This window comes from Suncus etruscus, chromosome 5 (genome assembly GCF_024139225.1).
Source record: "Suncus etruscus isolate mSunEtr1 chromosome 5, mSunEtr1.pri.cur, whole genome shotgun sequence".
Lineage (NCBI taxonomy): Eukaryota > Metazoa > Chordata > Mammalia > Eulipotyphla > Soricidae > Suncus > Suncus etruscus.
The window spans coordinates 111,616,519-111,640,290 of NC_064852.1; the positions used below are offsets into that span (position 1 = coordinate 111,616,519).

Consider the following 23,772-nt stretch of genomic DNA (forward strand, 5'->3'; position numbering starts at 1 on the left):
ACTTTATGCAAATAGATTTAAGTGTGAAGATGTCAAATTTCTTCTATCACATGAGATTTGCTTTATCTATCTGTACCTTGTCTCTATCTGGCATTCAAAGGCTGATTCAAAGTAATTGTCCAAGGGCCATATATTTCAAACTATCTGAAGAATTTCCTGAGAATCATTCTCGTGCGTTGAATTGGTATTTGATTGAATATTGAAGTCTTCTTTTCCTTTAATGTTTTCTAGGCCAAATAATGTTAATACTGTAAAAACTTCTTCACAATGCAGACAACTGAGTCTGCTTTATTTAAAAAGAAAAACACAAAAGGGATTTGGCATCTATAAATTTACTGGTTTGATAACAATTTTATTGTGGAAAATTACTTTACGTGAAGTGATTTATGACATTTATCATTGCACACATAAAAGAAGCTGTGTTATGTATATAAAATTTCTTCTGAATATTGAAATTTGTTTTTGTTTTCTTCATATTAAGGTTTATATACCAATGATTTTCAAACTGTGCTTCACAAAGTACCTGGGTGTATGAAAACAGGCAGGAGAAAATTAGCATCTTGCAAAAGGAGGTGGAGTTGATTTGGGATAGTATAAAGTTTAAGCTCAACTTAAGTAATTCCATATCTTCATTTCCATGTAACTTTTCTATAAAAAAGAGATTCTTGGGATTGGAGCAATAGCATAGTGGTAGAGTGTTTGCACATGGAAGGTCCTGGACTGATGGTGGTTCAATTCTCAGCATCCCATATGGTCTCTAAGCCTGCCAGGAAAGATTTCTGAGTGCAGAGCTAGGAGTAACCCATGAGAGCTGCCAGGTGTGACCCAAAAGGCAAAAACAAAACACACACACACACAAAGAGAGCTTCTTGTCTTTTAAAGAAAAGTGATGCAGAATATCTACGCTCGCCCAGTTGTTCCCAACTGTGAGAAACTGTAGGTGTTGCCTGTGCGTGCTTTTCCACTGTCCTGTCTCCTGAACCTCTTGGGAGTGGGCCGAAAAGGGCCCAGAAAAATTGCTCTCCCAAAGGCTCCTCCAAGGGCCGGATCACCAAGGAACTGTGTCTGACCATGAAAACTGGTTATCCGCAGTATTCAGCAGAAAGGCAACTCCACTGTTTGTGACGTCAGGCTGGAAATATCTATGCCCTCCCAGTGGCTCCTGACTGTGAGAAACTGTAAGTGTTCCCTGTGTGTGTTTTTCCACTGTCCTGTCTCCTGATCTCTTGGGAGTGGGCCAAAAAGGGCCCAGTAAAATAGCTCTCCCAGAGGCCTGAGAAGAGCACGGCCACTTCACTTCGCAGCCGCGCACTCTTTCTAACCAATGAACCCCACCACAACATGCAGAAAAAAATCACACTACAAGTGTGACAATGGGGAAACCTCGCAGGCAAACACCATGCACAGAGAATGAAGATGATAGCACAGTTGACCTAAAAAATCCAAACCATCTGATTAACCTCTCAGATAAGGAGCTTAGAATAGAAATATGGAAGATGTTTGTAGAACTCAAAGAAAGCATAGATCGATCTGAACAGAACACAGACAGAAATCAGGAAAATCCAAACAGAAACAACGAATCTGAAAAACATGGTAGCTCAACTGAAAACCTCAGTGGATGGCCTCGCCAGCAGGGTAACAGCAACTGAGGACAGAATCAGCATGCTGGAAGATGAGATTCAGAAAAACTTAACGCAGCAGAAGAAATTGAAAAAGAACCTTAAGACAAACGATCAGGCAATGAAAAAAGTACTCAATGAATGTGAACAGATGAAAATAGAAGTCTTTGATAAACTCAACAAAAACAACATAAGAATCATTGGATCCTCAGAGGCCCAGGTAGGAGATCTCCAGGAAGAATTAACTGTCAAAGACATCATCAAAGAGATACTCCCAGAGTTAAAGACTACATGCAATCAAATCCTGCATGCCCGAAGAGTACCAGCTAAAAGAGACCCAAAGGATAATCAGAGACTACTTTGAAAAACTTTATGCTACTAAACATGAGAACTTAGAAGAAATGGATAAATTCCTGGACACTTATAACCTTCCACAGTTAAGTAAGGAGAATATAGCATATCTAAACACCCCAATCACTATTGAGGAAATTGAAACTGTAATCAAACATCTGCCCAAAATGAAAAGCCCAAGCCTAGATGAATTTACTAATGAATTCTTTCAAATTTTTCAAGAGGATCTTTACCAATCCTAGCCAAGCTATTCCATGAAATTGAATAAACGGGAACACTCCCAAACAGTTTCTATGAAGCTAACATCGCCTTGATACCAAAACCAGACAGAAGTGCTGCCAAAAAAGAAAATTACAGACCAATATCCCTGATGAATGCAGATGCAAAGATCTTCAACAAAATCCTGGCAAATAGGATCCAATGCATCATCATGATCATACACTACAACCAAGTAGGTTTCATCCCAGGAATGCAAGGATGGTTTAACATCCATAAATCTATCAACATCATACACAACATCAACAACAAGAAAAATAAAACTCACATGATCATATCAATAGATGCAAGGAAAGCAATTGATAAGGCCCAACACCCATTCTTGATGAAAACTTTCAGCAAGATGGGAATGAAAGAAACCTTTCTCAGTCTAGTTAAAGCCATCTACCACAAGCCAATGGCAAATATTATTCTCAATGGAGAAAAACTAAAAGCCTTTCCTCTAAATTCTGGTACAAGACAAGGCTCTCACCACTCCTCTTCAACATAGTACTGAGAGTGCTTGTATACCGATCAGGCAAGAAAAAGGTATCAAGGGAATACAGATAGGAAAGGAAGAAATCAAGCTCTCACTGTTTGCAGGTGACAAGATACTCAGAAAACCTCAAAGATTCTACCAAAAACCATCTAGAAACAATAGACTCATATAGCAAGGTGGCAGGCTACAAAGTTAACACACAGAAATCAATGGCCTTTTTTACACCAATAATGATAGGGAATAGATGGACATCAAGAAGGCAATCCCAGTCACATTAGTGCCACACAAACTCAAATATCTTGTAGTCTACTTGACCAAAGACATGAAGAAAACTATAAAGCTCTGCTCCAAGAAATAAGAGAGGACACACGGAAATGGAAACCCATACTGTGCTCATGGACTGGCAGGATTAACACCAGTAAAATGGCAATACTCCCCAAAGCATTGTACAGATTTAATGCGATTCCTCTAAAGATGCCCATGACATTCTTCAAAGAAATGGATCAAAAACTTATGAAGTTCATCTGGAACAATAAACACCCTCGAATAGCTAAAGCACTCACTCCTAGGGAAAAGGAGTATGAGAGGCATTACTTTCCCCTAACTTTAAAATGTACTACAAATCAATAGTTATCAAAACAGCATGGTATTGGAATAAAGACAGACCTTCAGATCAGTTGCATAGGCTTGAGTTCTCAGACAATGTTCCCCAGACATACAATCACCTAATCTTTGACAAGGGGCAAGAAATCCTAAGTTGAGCAGGGAACAACAAGTGGTGCTGGCAGAACTGTTTAGCCACTTGCAAAAAAGTGAACATAGACCCCCAGTTAACATCATGTATGAAGGTAAAATCCAAATGGATTAAAGACCTGATACCATAAGGTATATAAAACAACACGTAGGTAAGATACTCAGACATTGAGACTAAAGGCATCTTCATGGAGGAAACCGCAGTTTCCAAACAAGTGGAAGCAGAGATAAACAGATGGGAATACATTAAGCTGAGAAGCTTCTGCACCTCAAAAGAAATAGTGCCCAGGATACAAGAGCCACCCACCATGTGGGAGAAACTATTCACTCAATACCCATCAGATAAGGGTCTAATATCCAAAATATACAGGACACTGACCGAACTTTATAAGAAAAAACATCTAATCTCATCAAAATATGGGGAGAAGAAATGAATAGACACTTTGATTAAAAAAAAAGAAATACAAATGACCAAAAGGCACATGAAAAAATGCTCCTCATCACTAGTCATCAGGGAGATGCAAATCAAAACAACAATCAGATACCATCTCACACCACAGAGATTGGCACACATCACAAAGAATGAGAACAATCAGTGCTGGCAGGGATGTGGAGAGAAAAGAACTCTTATCCACTGCTGGTGGGAATGCCGTCTAGTCCAACCTCAATGGAAAGCGATATGGAGATTCCTCCCAAAACTGAAAATTGAGCTCCCATTCGATCCAGATATTCCACTCCTAGGGATATACCCTAGGAACACAAGAATACAATACAAAAATCCCTTCCTCACACCTATAGTTATTGCAGCACTATTCACAATAGCCAGGCTCTGAAAACAACCAAGATGCCCTTCAATAGAAGAATGGCTAAAGAAACTGTGGTACATATACACAATGGAATATTATGCAGCTGTCAGGAAAGATGAAGTCATGAAATTTTCCTATACATGGATGTACAAGAGTTATCATGCTGAGTCAGAGGGAGAGAGAGATACAGAAGAGTTTCACTCATCTAAAGATAAAATAAAATAAAAGGCCTTTTTGCAACAATCCTGAGACAATGAGAGGAGGGCTGGAATTTCCAGCTCACTTCATGAAGCTCACCACAAAGAATGGTGAGTGCAGTTATCAAAATAACTACACTGAGAACTACCATAATCATGTGAATGAATGAGGGAACTGGAAAGCCTGTCCAGAGTACAGGTGGGGTTGGGGTGGGATGGAGGGAGATTTGGGACATTGGTGGTGGGAATGTTGCACTTGTGAAGGGGGGTGTTCTTTACATGACTGAAACCTAATCAGAATCATATTTGTAATCAAGATGTTTAAATAAAGAAAAAAAGAAAAGAAAATATTGAGCAAATACAGGAAAATATGTAAAAAAAAGTGATGCAATTTTTAAAACATTGATATACATGAGTGAATTTATTCACATTTATTATTATTCCACGGATCAATATATTGCATAAGATTTTACTAAATATTACACTTAATGGGAGGAACAGTCTGCTAAAGGAACTAGCTCATTGTTTGTAATGTGACAGACCACATCTTGCACCACATCACTCCTAAGCACAGAGTCAGGAGGAGCCTCTGAGCATCTCCCAAAATACAAACATTTACACACTGTTGTGAAATATTCTTGCCAGATTTTCTCACATTAAAAAAGTTGTCTTCAATATTATATAGAAGTCTTTCATCAAAGCTCAGGAACACAGAATAATTTGAGTATGCCTCTCAGGAAACACTTTCATCAAACCTGGCATCAGAAAGGAATAGAAATAGTACTGGAAAATAGTAACAATCTATAAAATCAGAAGTTGAAAAAAATGAACCCTCAATGGATAACCAATCAAAAACTTGAAAGCCAGAAAGCCTCCAGCAGAGTTTCTCCAGCAGAATGGGAGCTCCAAGCTGCAAGCTCTGGGGGAGATTGATGGGTCCCATTTTTATCAGGTCAGCTCTGATTTCGATTTTCCATAGAAGACAAGCAGACAACAAAGATCTGGAATAGCTTGCCAGGCTGAGGCAATAAGTTTTGAGATTAAATCACAATAAAATAGAGTTTAAGGCCTCCCCTTCTGGGGTCAGGATTTTATTAAAGTCACACCCCAAATCCTACTTCTCACATTTTTACATTTTTCTCCTGAAAAGCATAGCCAAGAGCAAATGCAGACTTTTTACTATATTTGCTAGATTTCTTATCAACTTTACTGTTGACTTATGAAGTCAAAAAGAAAACTTGGGGTTTTCTCGTCTGGCCAGCTGAAGTCTTTAAATATCTCTGTGGGCCACTTGATAATTTTATCTCTCAGACAATGCAAATGGGCATTTGCAGATTTTGTCTGCCATCTTCTGTCTTCAAGAAACCATCCACTAATTGTCTTTTGTATTTCATTCTTCCTTACACTCATTGCCTTGCATAATGTTTAAGAGAGAATAAAACAGAAAAGAAGTAAATCATTGCTTTTTGTCAATAGTGTGGCTTGTAGCACAAATGGAAGTCTCACAAATGGTGTTGACGGGGCTTTCGGGCCGCTTTTGGTGATGCTTGGGCCAACTGGGCTGTAGCTTTCACTGTGTGAATGGAACTGTGTTGGTCATGTTCTGAGGGCCTTTAGGGTGACACCCTGTGGTGCTGGAGGCATCACAAGGCACCAGCATTTAAACTCAGTTCTGGAAAATGTCTTGAGGTCTGTGTTAATCATGATTTTCTTCATCGTATATGCATGATCTATTTTGTAAAGTACAATATTTTTATAAAGATCACTGGTTTGGGGTGTGTAGTATGAAATCATAAATGCCTGTTTGATCCCTGGTATTTGGGTCATGCCCAATGGTACTCAAGGATTACTCCTGGCTCTGCATTCAGGAATCAGTCCTGGCAGGCTCAGGGGACCACATGGGATGCTGGAGATTGACTCTGGGTTAGCCAGGTGCAAAGAAAATGCCCTCCCCGCTGTGCTATCGCCCCAACCCTACAAAATATTTTTAACCAAAGCAATTAAATATTAAAATCCAAGTGTTTTTGCTGAAGAGAGCATAAAACTGTATTTTCACATAAAAGACACATTTTGCTCAATCCACTTAATAGAGGGGACAAAAGTATGTCTCTCTGCCTTCTACCACATGTTCTAACTTTTCCAGAAGTCTAATTTTTAAGTTTCCCCTTTATATCATTCTAGAAATTAACCTTCTGGAGCTTGTGGTAGGCATAGCTCTGCTCTACTGATAACTTGTCTAGCAAATAGTCATGCTTGAGTTCTATAGCACAGATGGCACCAGGCCCAAATGAGACTTAGGTCCAATTCCCTTTCAAGAAAATAGCTGCCATCAAACAGTCATCATTAGACTCCCAGAACACCTGCTTGCTTTGAAATCTTTGCTCCTATCAGGAACTAAGGCTCAGTTTTTCCCTTGCTCACACAGTGGACCTGGTCACCAGCTCTCTAATCCAGCAAGTCCTGCTCTTTGGAGGTCCCAGGAAGTGAGAAACAGTTCCCTGTCTATGTCGCATCTTCTCCAGGCCCTCCAGGACTTGTTTCAACAAGTCCAGATGGAGAGACCAGGAATTGTGCACCCCAGAGCTTCAGAACTCACACTGAGCCTTCTTATGTCCATGTATGATAGGTGAGGAGATGACAGCAAAGGGTTCAAGGGAGGTTTTGGGGGGCTGCTGGTCACTGGCATTTGATGTCGTACTGTCCATTCTCTACTGTCCATAAGATAGCTTCTTTCCTTTGCCCACCAACTTGCTCTTCATCCAGCAGTGTGAACGAGGAGTGAACTTTCTCACTTTTTGATGAACCCCTTAAAAGCAAAAAAACACAGGGGGATTCACATCACTTCTCTCTCTCTTAAAAACCCATCATTGCCTTTTAAGAAAGCCATGTAGGCCTAAGAGATTCAGGATTTCTCCATCCTTGAAGCATACCATTATGGGATTAATTCCTGGCTCCATATATACTCATTACCCCATCCCAAAGGCTTTTTTGTGATGCCAGGAAAGTTTCCTCTCGGTTGTGTGTGAGAAAATCAAGCCACTGTAGCTAGCAATCTTGGTATTTGCGCAGGTTATAGGTCAGGGTCTAGGATAGAGTCTCTAGGTTCTAGAGGTTCCTATCCATCATTGTTGTGATATTCAGTCTTCTGTAACACTTGCTTCTTGTTTTTGTTCAGTCCCTAAGCCGAAGCCTAGGATATTATGGGTCCAGATGTTCTGCTCAGTCAGTGTTGTCCAAGTTGAAGCTATGCAATAAGACATCTTATCTTGTTGTTGTTGTTGTTGTTGTTATTATTATTGTTTTATGTGTCCTGGACTTTGGGAATTCCCTTTCTTCCCCAATGCTTACTGTGCCTATGCAAAAAAAAAAAAAAAAAAAAAAGTGGGGGGAACGCCAAAACCTACCACTCCAGCACCCATTCTTTTTCTTGTTTTGTTTTGATTTGTTGGTTTTTTACTTTATTTTCTTTCTCTCTTTTCTTCCACTTTTCTCTTTCTTTTTCATGCTTGTGGTTATTATTTAGAAATTTATTTTTATTTTTATTTGCCGGGTCCATTTTTTTTCTTTTTTCTTCCATTTTTCTTTCTTTTTTTCTCTCTCTTCTTTATTTATTTATTTATTTATTTTTTATTTTTTTTGGTAGTTGTCACCAAATTTTTTTCTCTCTTTTTTCTTATCCTTTTTAACTCCATGACGGTAGAATGGAAGCTCAATCTACAACAAGCTGTAAAGTGGAGACCAGTTGCACTAGCATACTGGGGGGTAGAGGAGGGAGATATGGGATGCATACTGGGAACAGGGGCAGAGGGAGGACAGCACTGGTGGTGGGAATGCCCCTCATTCATTGTCACTGTGTACCATAAATGATGTAGTGAAAGATTTTTAATGCACTTTGGTCACAATAAAAATTAAAAAAAGAAAAAAGAAAAAAAAGTAATCCATGTAGGGTCGGAGAGATAGCATGGAGGTAGGACATTTGCAGAAGGTCATTGGTTCGAATCCCGGCATCCCATATGGTACCCTGAGTCTGCTAGGAGCAATTTTTGAGCAGAGAGCCAGGAGTAACCCCTGAGCGCTGCCAGGTGCGACTCAAAAAAAAAAAAAAAAAAAAAAAAAGAAAGCCATGTAATCTTTTGCTTGAGTGATTATACATCTGTGCATGGGAGATGGGGAAAAAATCACATTATTCTTTCTCTCTCTTTTTTTTTATTAAATCACTTTAAAATACCAATGAAAATGTTACTGATAGTTGAGTCTTGGTCACACAACGTTCCAAAACCTGTCCCATTACCAGTGTTCATTTCCTACCACTAATTTCTATGTACACCCACATGGTCTGTTCCTATAGCATACACTTTCCTTCTCTATGTCTCTGTCTCTTTCTCTCACTCTCTCTCACTCTCCTTCTATTACTCCCTCCCTTTTTCCTTTTCAAACTAATGTTTCAAACTATTCTCTTGAGTCCTTTCTTTGTTCATTTTTTGTAATTAATTACTTTTTGCTTCATTGCCTTTCTTAAGTGGAATAAGTTTTAATGATCTCATACCTAAACACTTAAGCTTTTACTTTATTTTGATTTGGGGGATGTTTGGGTCACACCTGGCGGCACTCAGGGGTTACTCCAGATTCTGTGCTCAGAAATCACTCCTGGCAGGCATGGGGGAACATATGGGATGATGGGATTAGAACCACCATTGGTCCTAAATCAGCTGTGTGCAAGACAAACGCCTTACCACTGTGCTATCTTTGGACCCCTATTTTGATTAATGTAACAAAATATCTGTTGTAGTTTCATGTCAAGAAATTACTTCTTAGGGTTTGGGGACTTGCCAAGACCAAGGTCAAGGTTAGCAGAGCAGGTGACTGGTGAGAATCTGCTTCCTCACATTCATGGAGAACCTTCTCTTGCCCCGTCTTCACAGGCAGAGATGGAGGCTGTATATATAAGAGAGGGTCTCTTATAAAGCCTTGATCCAAATCATCAGAGTTCCACTCTCATGACCTGGTCATTTACCAAAGCACAGCTCCATGTTCTCTTACCTTTGGGGTTAAAATTTCAATCCACGTCCTTTGAGGGGACATCAACATTCAGCTCAATGCACCTATAAACCACTTTAGACCATGTCGAACACTTGGTTATAAGTGCTGAAGAATCACTAGTGTGACTTTCATTCACCTCTGGATTTACCATTTTTCTATCCTTTTGTAGGCACTATCTTGACTTTTTTAAATGTTTATTATAAACTTTAAAAAATGCCATAGTAAAGAGGCTGAAGAGATAGTTCAGGGATTAAGGCACTTTCTTTGAATGCTTCCAACATAGGGTTGATTCTGAAAACTTTCTGGTCCAGCACTGCCTGGAGCAACCCCAGAATACAAGGCTGGGAATAGCCTAGGAGCACAACTGCTTATGGTACCATGGCTCTCCTCCTAATGAAGAAGTAAAAACTAAACATCATAGTAATTATTATACAGTTGGATAGTGGAGAAACGAAATAAAAAGCAATACAACATACACTTGGAGGGATTCAATGGGAGACTGAGACCTTGAACTTGACTCCCAGAAGTAACCCCTGGCTTGGGGGATCATATGGGATGCTGGGAAATCAAACAGCTGTCCATCCTAAGCTAGCACTGGCAAGGCAGATAGATGCCTTACCACTTGCACCACCCCTCCGGCCTGGCTTTTAATTTTAAAAAATAGTACATTCAGGGGTCAGAGCGATAGCACAGCTGTAGCACATTTGTCTTGCACATGGCTGACCCCCAGTGTCCCATATGGTCCTCAAGCCAGGAGCGATTTCTGAGTGCATAGCTAGGAGTAACCCTTGAGCATCGCAGGTTGTGGCCCAAATACCAAAAAAAAAAAAAAAAGAAAAAGAAAAAAGAAAAATAGTACAACCAGTGGACAAAAAAATGAATAGGCTCTGAGGGAGAACCAGAAAACTGTTTAGATGTAAATATATTTATTTTAAAACTTGTTTGCTTGATCCGTGTGTGTGTGTGTGTGTGTGTGTGTGTGTGTGTGTGTGTGTATGTGTGTGTGTAATCCAAACAAGACCTCACACGTGCAAGCCAAGTGCTCCATTACTGAATTCCTTCTTGGATCCTACCTACTCCTGGATTGTCTCAGACACTGGGTCCTAAGACACATGAGTATTATGAAGGTGAATCTATTGCCCCAGGAATACAAGTGAGTCCTGTAAATTAGTAGAGACACCATTAAGTCTAACACATAAATAATTGGGCAAATTAATAGTAACATATGGATGCAATTCCTAATATTGTGCAATTCCAGATGTATAGCAATAAGCCAGGAATAGCTGGAATTTGTAACACGATCATGGTTAGGATTCTAAGAGACAACTTTTCCCAAGAATGTCCTTATCTTTTCTTGTTCTTGTCCTTTTTGTCACCAAGCAGCACAGGAAGAGATTTCCTAAAGCTCATCCCTGCTACTGCTGCCATGATAGCTCTCTCTGGAGATAGCCCACTCACAAAATACAGAGGTAACATTTGTGGTCATCAAGTACCTTCAATTGCTTCTGTGTGTGTGTGTGTGTGTGTGTGTGTGTGTGTGTGTCCTTGACATGGGGCTTCAGCATACGTTCAACATGACTTGGATTTAAAAAAAATTTTAATTGAGTCACCATAAGAGACACAGTTACAAAGTATTTTATCATTGAGATTTGGTCATACAATGTTCCGATACCCATTCCTTCATATACCTGGATTGTTTTTTTAAAACCTGGATCTTCACATTCTATTTAATTATTACTTAGTTGTCAATAATATTGACTTGGGTAGAGCTTATTAAGATAACTTGTAGCTTTTATTCCTTTGATGAGGAAATGTCTTCATATTGACCCTTTTAAATTTTATACGACCTTCATTATTAATGTGTTGATTTACCAAGAGTCAGTGCAAATGAGTTTTCACTACTTATCAAATTATCCAGTTTGAGATACCTTCAAAGTTTCAAGCAAATATTTAATATATATATAATTTCCCCTTTTTCTTTCATATCTATAAATAGAAATTTATATTTATATATATTTATATCTATACATATATATTTTATATATTCTATCCTTTTCCTTTCATATCTATAAATAAACTGTTTAGAATTCAAAGTATAAAGTCTTCAAGGATATAACACATTATTCTGTTTAAATATTTATTTCTTCTCCATATATACCCACCTCTTTTTCAGCTTTATACAGAAAATAATAGGGGAGGGGAAGAGTTTTGGCAACTGCATGACTTGAAGTGTTTTTAAAAACCTACTAACAGATCTACAACAGGTAAATCTTAAAAAAATTAAGAATTCTAATTTCTACAACTCTCAAGGGGGGCACTCCTCTCTTTAGTCACATACTACCTAAATGTGGGCATGATCTATTACTTTTTTTTCCTGTGTAGTTTTCTATTTCTTTTGGGGGGCACACCCATTTGATGCTCAGGGGTTACTCCTGGCTAAGTGCTCAGAAATTGCCCTGGCTTGGGGGAACCATATGAGACGCCAGGGGATCAAACCACGGTCCTTCCTTGGCTAGCGCTTGCAAGGCAGACACCTTATCTCTAGCGTCACCTCACCAGCCCCAAAGCAGGATTTTTTGTTTGTTTGTTTTGGTTTTTGGGCCACACTCGACAGTGCTCAGAGGTTACTCCTGGCTATCTGCTCAGAAATAGCTCCTGGCAGGCAAGGGGGACCATATGGGACACCAGGATTCAAACCAACCACCTTAGGTCCTGGATCAACTGCTTGCATGGCAAACACTGCTGTGCTATCTCCCCGGGCTCCTGTGTAGTTTTCTTAACACAAGCCTTTCTTCATGTCTACTCCTCCTCAACATTGCAACTAGTGAGCTTTCCAAAAAATATACCTGCTAGCCCCAAACCTAAAATTCTTCATTGACTATTTCTATGTAATACAACTTAGCATCATAAATCATAAGTTCATGACTTGATTCAACCATGTTCAAAATGAGACAAAAAACATGGTTCACATAAATTGAACATCTATCCACATATTTATTCAACTCAGGCTCTAAGAAGATTTTACAAATTGTTTAAATAATTTTTGAAAATAATTTTTTTCACTAAAACGATGTCTCTCTATAGTCAGGTAGAGGAAGCACCCCACAGCCATCTGGAGCATTTTGTTTGTTTGTTTTGGGGAAAGATTGTTAAGAAAGTTGAAAGACACATTTCAGAGCAGTCAGTCTCCTTTAGCACTGACCCTCTGTCCTTTGTCCTTGTTCCCAAACTAACCTGCCCCCATTAACAGGGAGAAGACACTGCTGACAAATAGACAGTTCCTTTATAAATACAATTTTACTTTAAAAAAAAAAGAAAAAAGAAAAACCCATGTCCTTTTTGTTTGTTTTTTATAAAATCTTTATTTAAACACCATGCTTACAAGCATGATTGTAGTTGGGTTTTAGTCAGAAACAGTGCAACATTCCCACCACTAATCATGTCCTATTCTTAGAGCTCTTTCACCTTCTATAGATTCTCAAATAATCTTTGGCTCAAATAACACAGTAGCATACAGGAAGGAATGGGGAGACATGAGGGGACACATTCTGAACTCTTGGGGACCCAAAAGAAAGGAAAGTCATGACCAGAGGAAGGACAAATAGTATAAAGAGAATAATTTCAGAACCTGGGGCAGAAAGTAGGTTTTGGGCCAAACCTATCGAAAATTACCTTCCCATTGATTTTTTTCTTAACATTTAGTAATTTCTGGGGCCAGAGCAATAGCACAGTGGTAGGGCTTTATCCTTGAATGTGGTTTAACCAGAACAAACCCTGGTTCGATTCCTGGGGTCCCATGTAATCCCCCCAGGTTGCCAGGAGTGATGATTTATGAGTGCAGAGCCAGGAGTAACCCCTGAGTGCCATCCAGGTGCGACCAAAACACACACAAACACACACACACACACACACACACACACACACAATAATTTAGTAACTCCGGGCCACATTGATCAACAAAACCAGTATTGAAATTATTCTGGAAAATTCTAAAAATGCTAGAGAATTCCTCATGTTTACATGTAGGAATACTCTTAGATATTGTGCCTGATGACATGCCAGGTATAGTCACTTCTGAGCTGTTTGGATTGTTGCAGCAGGACATGGGGCCCGTCTTCTCATTCTCAAAAAGCTTTGTCACTGATCAGGGCTACTCCTCCAGCAGCCACAGCATCTTGGGGCTTCTCTGTGTTATGTGGCATAAAACAGGAGAGTGAGAACAAGTGTCCATCCATCAAAATTGCTGAATTGCCATAGCTGGAAGATGAGTGAAAGCAAGACTGAGGAATATTTTCCTTGCCCACAAAATTCTTTGCATTCATCTCCTAAAAACACATCTGGCCTCAGGCCAACTCGCCCAACTAGTTCAGCTAGTCTGGTTCAATTGAGGTTGACCAGTTGCCCAAGAGGCAGCTTCTGCCTTATTGTTCCCTTATCTTTGTGCCTTAGTGTGCCCCTCAGAAAGCTGTTAGTGAAAAAGAGGGTTGACTAACAAATTATGTCATTGCCAGTAGGAAGACTTCAAGAGACAGATTCCAGAAAAAGTCCATGTTTCACTGGGTAATGCAAACTCCTCCTCCAAGCATTCTAATTATCATGTCAAGAGGTATTCTGCCTTGCCAGCATAGCCTCTCACTTTTCATTCTCCCATAGAACACCTGCAAGAAATTAGTCAAATGGGCAATGAATCCACAGTGTCTTGGTGCACCTATTTCAAGCTAAAAATAGGGGCTAGCACCCACTTTATTTACTCCCTAATGGGATCAGAGCCACAGAGCTAAACAACCACAGTACTGGATTCTGTAGTTACTTTATTTTATAAATGAAGTTCAACCACTTTCCCAAGACTCTAAGGCACCAAATAAGTATATATTCTCCTTACTTCATCAGCATTTGCAAAAGGAAAGTTTGGACTGAATTATTTCTCAGACAAAGACCAAGAAACTATGCAGGACATAGTTACTTACATTCAGCTGGTGATGGGGTGATTGTCAATGTAAAGTACAAGCCACCCATGATTAAGCAAATGTTTGTTGACTTCTGCTTGGCTAATTGTCGGCAAAGTGGTTCTAAGTGCCACTTTCCTGATTAGAAGAATGTTTATTCGAGTTGATGGACTCAGTGGGGGTCTTGAAAATTACTTTTGAGCTTGCAGGCAATGCTTACTGACAGCCTGTGCTATATATGACATCAGACTTGAAATGAGCATCCATGACTAAATGGGCATAAATGGATGTGACAAGTACATGTCGCTATGCATATAGTTAATGTCAGAGCTGGACTTGTAGCCTCTTAACATTCACAAGGGAGGTCTTAGTCACTTCCTTACACTCTGTAGGGTGAGCCTGGTGGGAAGACAGCAAGTCACTGTATGAAACGTAGTGCAGATCAGGCCATGGGAATACATTTAAGGTTTCTGGGACAACAATGAACACTCAACAGAGTCTCAGAGTGAGATTTCAATTCTGCAGCCAACTCACTTTTTAAGAAAATAGTATTTTGAGGGAACATCAATTTATGGCTTTAAATTAAGTTTCCAATGCCCAGTGTAAACATTTAAGCACCGTGTAAGGTAGAACTTCATTTTCTCACTTCATCACCTGCCCCAGCCACCTTCCCCTCTGTCAACTTCAATCTACTCTCTGCAGCTAAGAGTTAGGTTTGGGAATAGTTTTTGTTTGTCTTCCACCCAGAGTAAAATCATATGACATCTGTTTCTCTCTTGACTTATTTCACTTCAAGTTTTGAAAGGCTCGGTAGTCCAGATGCTGCTCTGATGCAGAGAAATGAAGAAATAGTCACTCAGGCACAAGCTCAAGTGGGTTCTTTATTCTGGCCAGCCAGGGTCCAGTGCCCGTCCAGAACCGAACAGAGGCAAAGGGCCCCATGGCTTTCTTTGTTCATCCTTATATACCATAAGAAAGGGAAAGGGGGTAGGGATGATTCCCTTATAAGGGCATAACATCTGCTAAGATATTCTGAGGTAACGCAAGCTCCTTATAAGGGCATAACATCCGCTAAGACATTTTGAAGTAGCACAAGGTATCACATGAGCTTAGGGTTGGTATAAGCTTCCTTTTAGGACAAAATGCAGGTATAAGCATAGAAAATTACAGAATTCTGGTTACAAAAACCTGTCCTTTAAGTTCCATGAGCTACAGCAGTGGGGGCTGGTGTAACTAGTTGTTAACTTCCCACAGTTTCACACATGTTGTCCCAAAAGAAGATATTTTTCCATTTATTATAACTGAATAAACAATTCATGTGTGTTTCAAATCTCCTCCCTTGTTCACCAATGGACCATGTTTCTTTTTATAAAACTTCCTTTTAGGCCTTGAGCAAAATATTAGGTCTTTAATCACTTCTGGCTCTAAAAATAGATAATGATCTGGTCCTCCTTCAGTAACTGGCTTTTGGTGAAAATGAGATGAAATGAAAGTGTTTGAAATAATTCTCCTTAAAAGAATGCTTCAGGGTAAGAGAGCTTTGGCATCTATGTAATTCATAGAAACAGATAGAAAAGGGTAGGAATAATTTGGTATTGGTCATGAGAAGTGCCGTGAAGGAAGCCATATCTGTTTGAGTCCAGCTGCAGGACTTTTTTCCCAGCCCAGTTTCTCCCCCAGTCCTTCTCTTCCCACTCCACATCCATTGTGTCCCATCAAACAGCACACATGACCTCCACACTTTTCCTTTTTGCTTGCCCACTTTAAGACGGTTTTTCACATCTCAGACATCCCAGTCTGATGAGCCTTCGCTGTCAACACTGTCAGTCAAGTGTGCTAATTGTGGTGGCCGCTTGCTTCTCCTGAATGCTGACGTGGAGTATTTTGCCTCCTGCAGGTCCCAACTGTTGTAGGGGAGAGTCATGCTCTGTGCTCTGTGGAAAGTGCCGCCCACAGCTATTTCCAAGGGGTGAGTGTCAACTGGTGCTCCTGAGATTTGGGAGGAGACACTTTGGTTGACTGACTTTAATGACAAAGCTATTTGCTATATGTTACGCTGTAAGGTTGACATTCATGCATTTGACTATTTATATAATCAACTTCTTTCACCAACCTGGCAAAAACAGGCCCAGGAAAGAGGGGAACAAATTTTTTCTATACTAGAGAACAAAGACAGGCCTAGAACTAAAACTAAGTGTGTGGTTGCTTTTCAGGTGTTGAGTCCAGCAATCAAAGAGGAGAAATTTCTCACTTGGTTGGAGTCAGAGCCCCTCATTCTTCTGTGGATCCCAACCTGTTACCGACTCTCAGCCACAAAAATAGCCACTCACCCTATCAGATGTAGAATCTGCAACGATTTTCCTATCACAGGAGTGAGGTACAGTCCTTCACTTACCAGCGTTTCAATCATAGAGGGAGATACAGTCAGTAACTCATCAGTATTTTTTTTAAATTTTAATTTTATTGACATAATTAAGAGTTACAAAGTCCTTCATAGTTGGGTTTCAGACACACAATAAATCAGGGCCAATTCCACCACCAGTGTCCACTTCCCTTCACCTCCACCAATGTTTCCCATATCATTCCCCAGCCCCAGCCTGCCAGTATAACAGTCCCTTTTAAATTTAGATTGTTAAACTTTGGATCTCTTGATTACATTATTGTTGCCTTTGGCTTGGATATTTAACTCTGTCACCCCCCCCCACTCTGTCACTTTTTAACACCACCAATGCACCTGAGACCCCTTGGCCCCTGGCCCTTATTCTTTCATATTTTTGTTTCTTCTCCAACTCAGTTTCTTTCCTTTTCCTCATTATACTCTTGGGCCAAGTGTTCAAGGCAACTACCATTAAGACTATTGAATTTCTGGGCCAAGGCTGTTTAAGACAACTCCCATAAAGACTATTGCATTTCTTCATGCAATTATTCTAAATACCACATAGAAGTGATGCCATTCTGTATTAATCTTTCTTCTGGCTTACTTCATTTAACACAATAATTTCCAGTTCCATCCATGTAGCTGAAAATTGCATAATTGCATCATTTCTTACAGCTATATAGCATTTGAATCCAAAAGTGAGGTACAATTGCTCACTCTTCAGTATTTTAATTGCAGGAGTGTGGTACAGTCGGTAACTCACCAGTATTTCATTGACTTCAGTAAGCCTCAAACAGGCAACAGAGACCCAATTTTTATTATCCCCAGATATTTTCTGCTTTCCACTTTCCAAAAAGGGAACACAGATGGTTGGAGGGAGGAAATGTCAATATCTTCCCAATTGCTTATAAATGGCATTTTTATCTCTAAAATTAATATAATATGATTCTATTGAAACAACATCTATCTCGATGACTTTTTGATATCCCCTAAAAAGCAAAAACATTTGTCTTCTTTAACCACACAAAAAAATCAAATCAAATACTTGAATCATCCAAAACAGCTATTATGGTGGTTGACATTTATTAAGTATTAAACAAGTGCTGGTTCTTATGGATAATTAAATTTTAGATTTATTATAAACTACACACACACACACACAGCACAAAAGCTAGTGTTACTTTCAATTTGCAGAGATGCTGGATAGCTTGTTTAAATTCAGCCAGACTGGAAGAGACTGGCAACCGAAACTTGGACTCAGCTCTTCAGCCATGATGTTCTGCTGCCTCCCAGTGTGGGCAACTGAGAACATTAATCACGAGGTTTCAAGGAAACAACTGAGTCCATTCTCTCAAGGCCTGGAGGGAAAAGAGAGATTTATACATTGGATTTGAAGGGGGAGACTCAGACTTTTCCACGGTACTATGGTGACAAGCAACAATTTCATACTAGCTTTGTAGAAACTGTCTAGAGGTTTAGGTACTGCCTTACAGCTGGTTCAAACAGTGGTACCACATGTACCTGGAGCACAGAATCAGGAGTAAATCCTGTTTTTTTCCAGGATAATCCCCCTAGCCCCAAAACATTCTCTTCAGTTATTTTAGATTTTCCATTAGCAAAACAGAAGGCAGTGAAGATAAAATGACCCCAGACAGCAAGAAAAGAGACAGCCAGCATTCAACCCAGCAAATGGGTGTTTTCATTGGTGGGAATACAGGGGCAGGAAATGTACAGATGTGCAAAATGATGGATGGCACACCGGGTGGGTAAAACACAAATTAGAGGGGCACAAGTACTCCCAGCAGGCGTGGGCATGAGAAGGGGAAGTAATGAGGGCTCTGGCTTCTGTTCTGCCTTCAAATGACTTGGGCCAAACTTTCCAACTTCTACCAACTTTCCAAAGAGCATTCTGAGGATTGCTCCACTTTATTCTTTAGAACAATTAATTATCCTGATAAGTCTGGAGTATCCTAAACTAATCTGATTCCATTAACTTCCTCTTCCTCTTTATACCTGGTATTCTCTAATCCAGTCCACAGAAACAAGTTAAAAAATCTGACCAGTTTCTCTGACTCTTTTCCACTCCATTTCTCTCCCTTTCTCTCTATTGCCTTCTCCATTTTACTCCCTCTCCCTCTCTTATCCTCTTCATCTCACCTTTGCTCTCTCCTCCCTCTGTTCTCTTCCTCTTCTTCTCTCCCCCTCATCTATCTCTCTATTTTCTATCTTCTTCTCCCTCTCTCCCTCTTCCTCCCTTTTCCTCTCTCTCCCTCTCTCTTTCTCTCTTACCCCACATCTCAATTCCTAGCACTTATTGCTCACTTATTCATATATAAACTAATGATAATTGCAGGCTTCTGTGTCATTTCTTTTCAACAATATATAGAATTTAAAGCATGGATGTCTCATTTTTTGTCTTTTAAGAGAGCTGGAAATGCTTACAGAGGCAAGAAAAGTCATACATAAGGAAAGAAATGGTGAGTCATGGAGAGTTCAGTTTCAGTCTATGAAGAGTTTATTTCACCAACTTTGTTTCATCACCTCTGGCCATAACTTAAGGCAAAGTTTTATGCCACAGTACCCTCCACTTGGAGAAGAGGGCAGAGCTCTCAGTACTAGTCAGTACTTAGGGCTTATTTCTGCCTCTGTGTTCATTGATCATTCGTGGTGGTGCTAAGTAAAGCATATATAGTCTCAGAGATCAGACCATGTTGGCTGCATAAAGAGCAAGTACCATGATCTTAAGCTGTTGCTCTGCTCCTTCATTTTTATTTTAATTCTCAGATATCGCTGTGTGAAGTGCCTCAACTTTGACATTTGTCAGACCTGTTTCCTCTCTGGTCCTCACAACAAACACCACCAGAAGTCTCACCCTGTGATTGAGCACTGTGTCCAGGTAATATCTAGTGCAGTGTTACCAAACTATTCATGAATCCTGTTGACTTATGCTACAGCTGTTTATAACACTTTCACCACTAAACCAAAACTACTATTTTGTTCCTGTAATATATTATTAGTTTAAGGAGGTACTGCCTCAACCCTAAATAGCTCTTGTGTAAATTTACTTTATTTCCATAAATATATTTTATTTAAATCATTGTGATGTAAAATGTTCTTCATAATTGGGGTTCAGACATACAATGTTACAACACCAATCCCACCACCAGTTCCACCTCCCTCCACCAACGTGTCCAGAGTCCATCCCATGCCACCACCACCCACCCCAGCCTGCCAGCATAACAGACACCGTTTTTAAGTTTGGTTGTTCAAGTTTGGGTCTCATGATTTCATTGTTGTTGACTTTGGGTTGGATATTTAGCTCTGTCTTTCTTTAACCCCAACATCCAGCACCTGAGACCCTTTAGCTCCTGTCTTCCATGATTTCATATGTGTCTTTCTCCTCCTCCACTCCATTTTTTTCTTCTCCTACCTATATTCTGGGTCTTTGAGTGTTCTCTATAACCCCCATTTAAGCCGTTGCATTTCTTCATGCAGTTATTCTAAATAGAATAGAAATGATATTATTCTATATTTATCCTTCTTCTGGCTTACTTCATTTAACATAATATCTTTCAGTTCCATCCATGTTGCAGCAAATTGCATGATGGCATCATTCTTTTTTTTTTTTTTTTTTTTTTTTGGTTTTTGGGCCACACCCGGTGACGCTCAGGGGTTACTCCTGGCTATGCGCTCAGAAGTCGCTCCTGGCTTGGGGGACCATATGGGACGCCGGGGGATCGAATCGAACCGCGGTCCGTCTCCTAGGCTAGCGCAGGTAAGGCAGGCACCTTACCTCCAGCGCCACCGCCCGGCCCCGATGGCATCATTCTTTACAGCTATATTTACATAAATATTTTAACAAACCCTTCTGCTGCTTGACAACGCCAAAGAGATGCCCATCTGAAGCAATCAGTTTCACACTATATACTAGAACATATATGTGAGAAATAAGAGAAATTGGACATATGCACAGATTGTAAAGAGACTCTGGTTTAGCAAAAAAAAATGATAAAAGAAAACTTCTAGATGCTAGTACATTTGGGGAGACATTTCCTTGTTTTCCATCTTTCTAGGTCCTAAACTTCAAACACATTTTAAAATTTTTAATATTTAATCACTATAAATTATATAGCTATAAAGTTTTGCAGCATTCATTTTCAGACATACAATGTTTCAACACCAATCTCTTCACTAGTGTCCACTTCCCTCAATGCCCCCAGTCTCTCCAGTCCCTCAGCTGCCTTTAGGGCTGGCACTTTTCCCCTCCACTGTTGTCCTAGTGTTCTCTTCCTTAATTTAATTGCCAGCTTCCTACTGAATAAAAAGTTCCCCTGCTCTTTGGGTCTTGGTCAAACACTTTTTTTTCTATGTCCCCCAATTCACAATACAGACCATGTAAAGAGTCTGGGCTGAGGTTTATATGGGATGCATTTACAGTGCCTTCTCTTTCTGTACAGTTGTTATAAGACCACAGTCTGTGGTAAGCATGGGAGGCCAGTCAAACACATTTTAAGGTTAAAATAAAAAGAAAGAAAGAAAGGCTACTATTAGTTTTGACTGGAGTAGCATAAAATTCAAACTTTATTGTTTGAATTTTTGATTTTTTGAAAGTCACTCTTCAACTATTTTTAAAATAAAATGATAAACATTCAATAAGAAAAGTCTTTTCTAAGAAGAAATAAACAACAGGAAAGCAAGTTTTAAGCAAAAAGCATAATCTTTATTTCCCAGAAAGAACTTTATTTCCATCATCATTTCTATGGATCCTTTTTTCCAGCAGAATCACTCTGAGATAGTAGGGCATGAAGAACATAGTTGAATTGATTTTACTGAGGGCATTTTCTCCTCATGAACAGGCCCCAAAATAAAGTGCCCAGATTCTGACAAATAATTTCCTTTGAGTTTTGCCTTCCTGGACTTCATTAGCCCTCAGGCTCACTGGCCAGGATCCTTCTATCTCTAGAAGTGCCAGGAGAGAGAATGGTTTATTAATGTTATACTGACACTCTGTGGCCACACTGTTTAATTACACTTCAGATTCCAATGTTCAGTGTCTGCTTTGTTCCCTTGGGGCAGTCGCTGTTCATTCATTCACATGGTGCCTCCTGGTGGCCTGTGAATCTGCTAGAATCATATACAGAATGAATCAACTGAGTATTTCCCTGAAGTTCAGAGAAATTTCCCCACAATTCTCACAAGAATCTATCTCCCAAATAGGAATAGCTATCTTGACCCCTCTCATAACTGCTTTCTGCTTTCAGAATCAGAATTTCACCTAGCAGGGATGCTTTAAAAAAGAGGAGTTCTGATGTTTGGCTGGGCATAGGCTTGGGCTTTAGTCCTGTATGAACAGGGAAAAATATGGTGAAGAAATTCAGATGAGGGGCCAGAGTGATAAGATAGTAGTAGGGTGTTTGCCTTGCATGCTGCTGACCCAGGACAAACCTAGGTTAAATCCCCAGCATCTCATATGGTCACCTGAGCCTGCTAGGAGCAATTTCTGAGATCAGAACCAGGAGTAACCCCTGAATGCTACCAGGTGTGGCAAAAGAAAGAAAGAAAAAGAAAGAGAAAGACAGAAAAAGAGAAAGAAAAAGAAAGAAAGAAAGAAAGAAAGAAAGAAAGAAAGAAAGAAAGAAAGAAAGAAAGAAAGAAAGAAAGAAAGGAAGGAAGGAAGGAAGGAAGGAAGGAAGAAAGAAAGAAAGAAAGAAAGAAAGAAAGAAAGAAAGAGGAAGGAAGAAAAAGAAAAGAAAGAAGGACAAAAAAGAAAGAAACAAAGAAAAGAAAGAAAGAGAGAGAGAAAGAAAGAGGAAAGAACAAAGAAAAGAAAGGACAGAAAAAGAAAGAAACAAAGAAAAGAAAGAAAGAGAAAGAAAGAAAGAAAGAGAAAAGAAAGAAAGAGAGAGAGAAAGAGGGAAGAAGAAAAAAGAAAGAAAGGACAGAAAAAGAAACAAAGAAAAGAAAGAAAGAGAAAGAAAGAAAGAAAGAAAGAAAGAAAGAAAGAAAGAAAGAAAGAAAGAAAGAAAGAAAGAAAGAAAGAAAGAAAGAAAGAAAGAAAGAAAGAAAAAGAATTGAGTGCTTCTGAGTGGTAACACTAGATGTATAAAATCTGAACTGAGCTCAGCTTCCGTGAAGGATCTCACTGGGAAAGGTTACTAGAGAAACAGACACAACTCAAGGGACACTCAACTCTGCAGAAGGCAGAACTGCGGGCAAGTGCAGGATTCCAATGTGCTCCCCCTGGGTGGCAGATGAGGCTGTATTTAGGGGGTGTAAGTGCTGGGTCAATGGGTAGTGAAGCAGAGACTGCTAGAGAGAAAGCCCAGAGAGATGGGATCAGAAAGAAAACGCCAGCAAGAGGAAGAGGACTTGGACTTCAATTATCAGAGCAAAGCATCCTTTTGATTGAGACCAAACACCTTCCTTTGTTTTCTGTTTATTTTTTTAAACCACACTTGGTGGTATGGTACTCCAGGATTATTCCTGGCTCTGTGCTCAGAAATTATTCCTTGAAGGCTCAGGCATCATATGGAAAGCTAGGTATCTAACATGGGTTGTCCAATGCAAGACAAATCTCCTCCCCACTGTGCTATCACTCTGGCCCCTATCATGCACCTTCTAAACCAAAAACTGATTTGGGTATCATTGACCCAACACTGGTGGCTATTTTCCCCCAACAAGGTAGAGGGAGAAGGGTGGTTTTTCAGGTGAGATACTCCTCATCAGGTCACAGTCTACAATCTGCCTTGCCACTCTTTCTCCCCATACCTGTCTGGTACCCTCCCCCAAACCTGATAGGTTGAGACTGAATTGTTAAGCATTTAGGCTTTTCAAATAATTCAATTTGTATACAAAACTTACAATATAAAATATTTTGCAATTTATTAAACCCAACAAAAGTTGGTACAGCCACTTTTGGCCCAAATAGG

At 39.7% G+C, this 23,772-nt stretch overlaps 1 protein-coding gene and 1 non-coding gene across 2 annotated transcripts in view; one reads left to right on the top strand and one right to left on the bottom strand.

Moving 5' to 3' along the window:
* Positions 1-23,772, top strand: part of DYTN (dystrotelin) — a 104,078-nt gene that overhangs the window by 18,118 nt on the left and 62,188 nt on the right. The window contains 8 exon segments of the mRNA XM_049772902.1: positions 6,872-6,944; positions 6,947-7,106; positions 10,904-10,989; positions 11,683-11,726; positions 11,728-11,784; positions 16,364-16,435; positions 16,680-16,843; positions 19,628-19,739. Of these exon segments, the coding sequence (XP_049628859.1) occupies positions 6,872-6,944; positions 6,947-7,106; positions 10,904-10,989; positions 11,683-11,726; positions 11,728-11,784; positions 16,364-16,435; positions 16,680-16,843; positions 19,628-19,739 (768 nt within the window).
* Positions 21,209-21,339, bottom strand: LOC126010189 (small nucleolar RNA SNORA51). Its single transcript, XR_007496316.1, has one exon. It is a non-coding gene; the product is annotated as a small nucleolar RNA SNORA51 (small nucleolar RNA).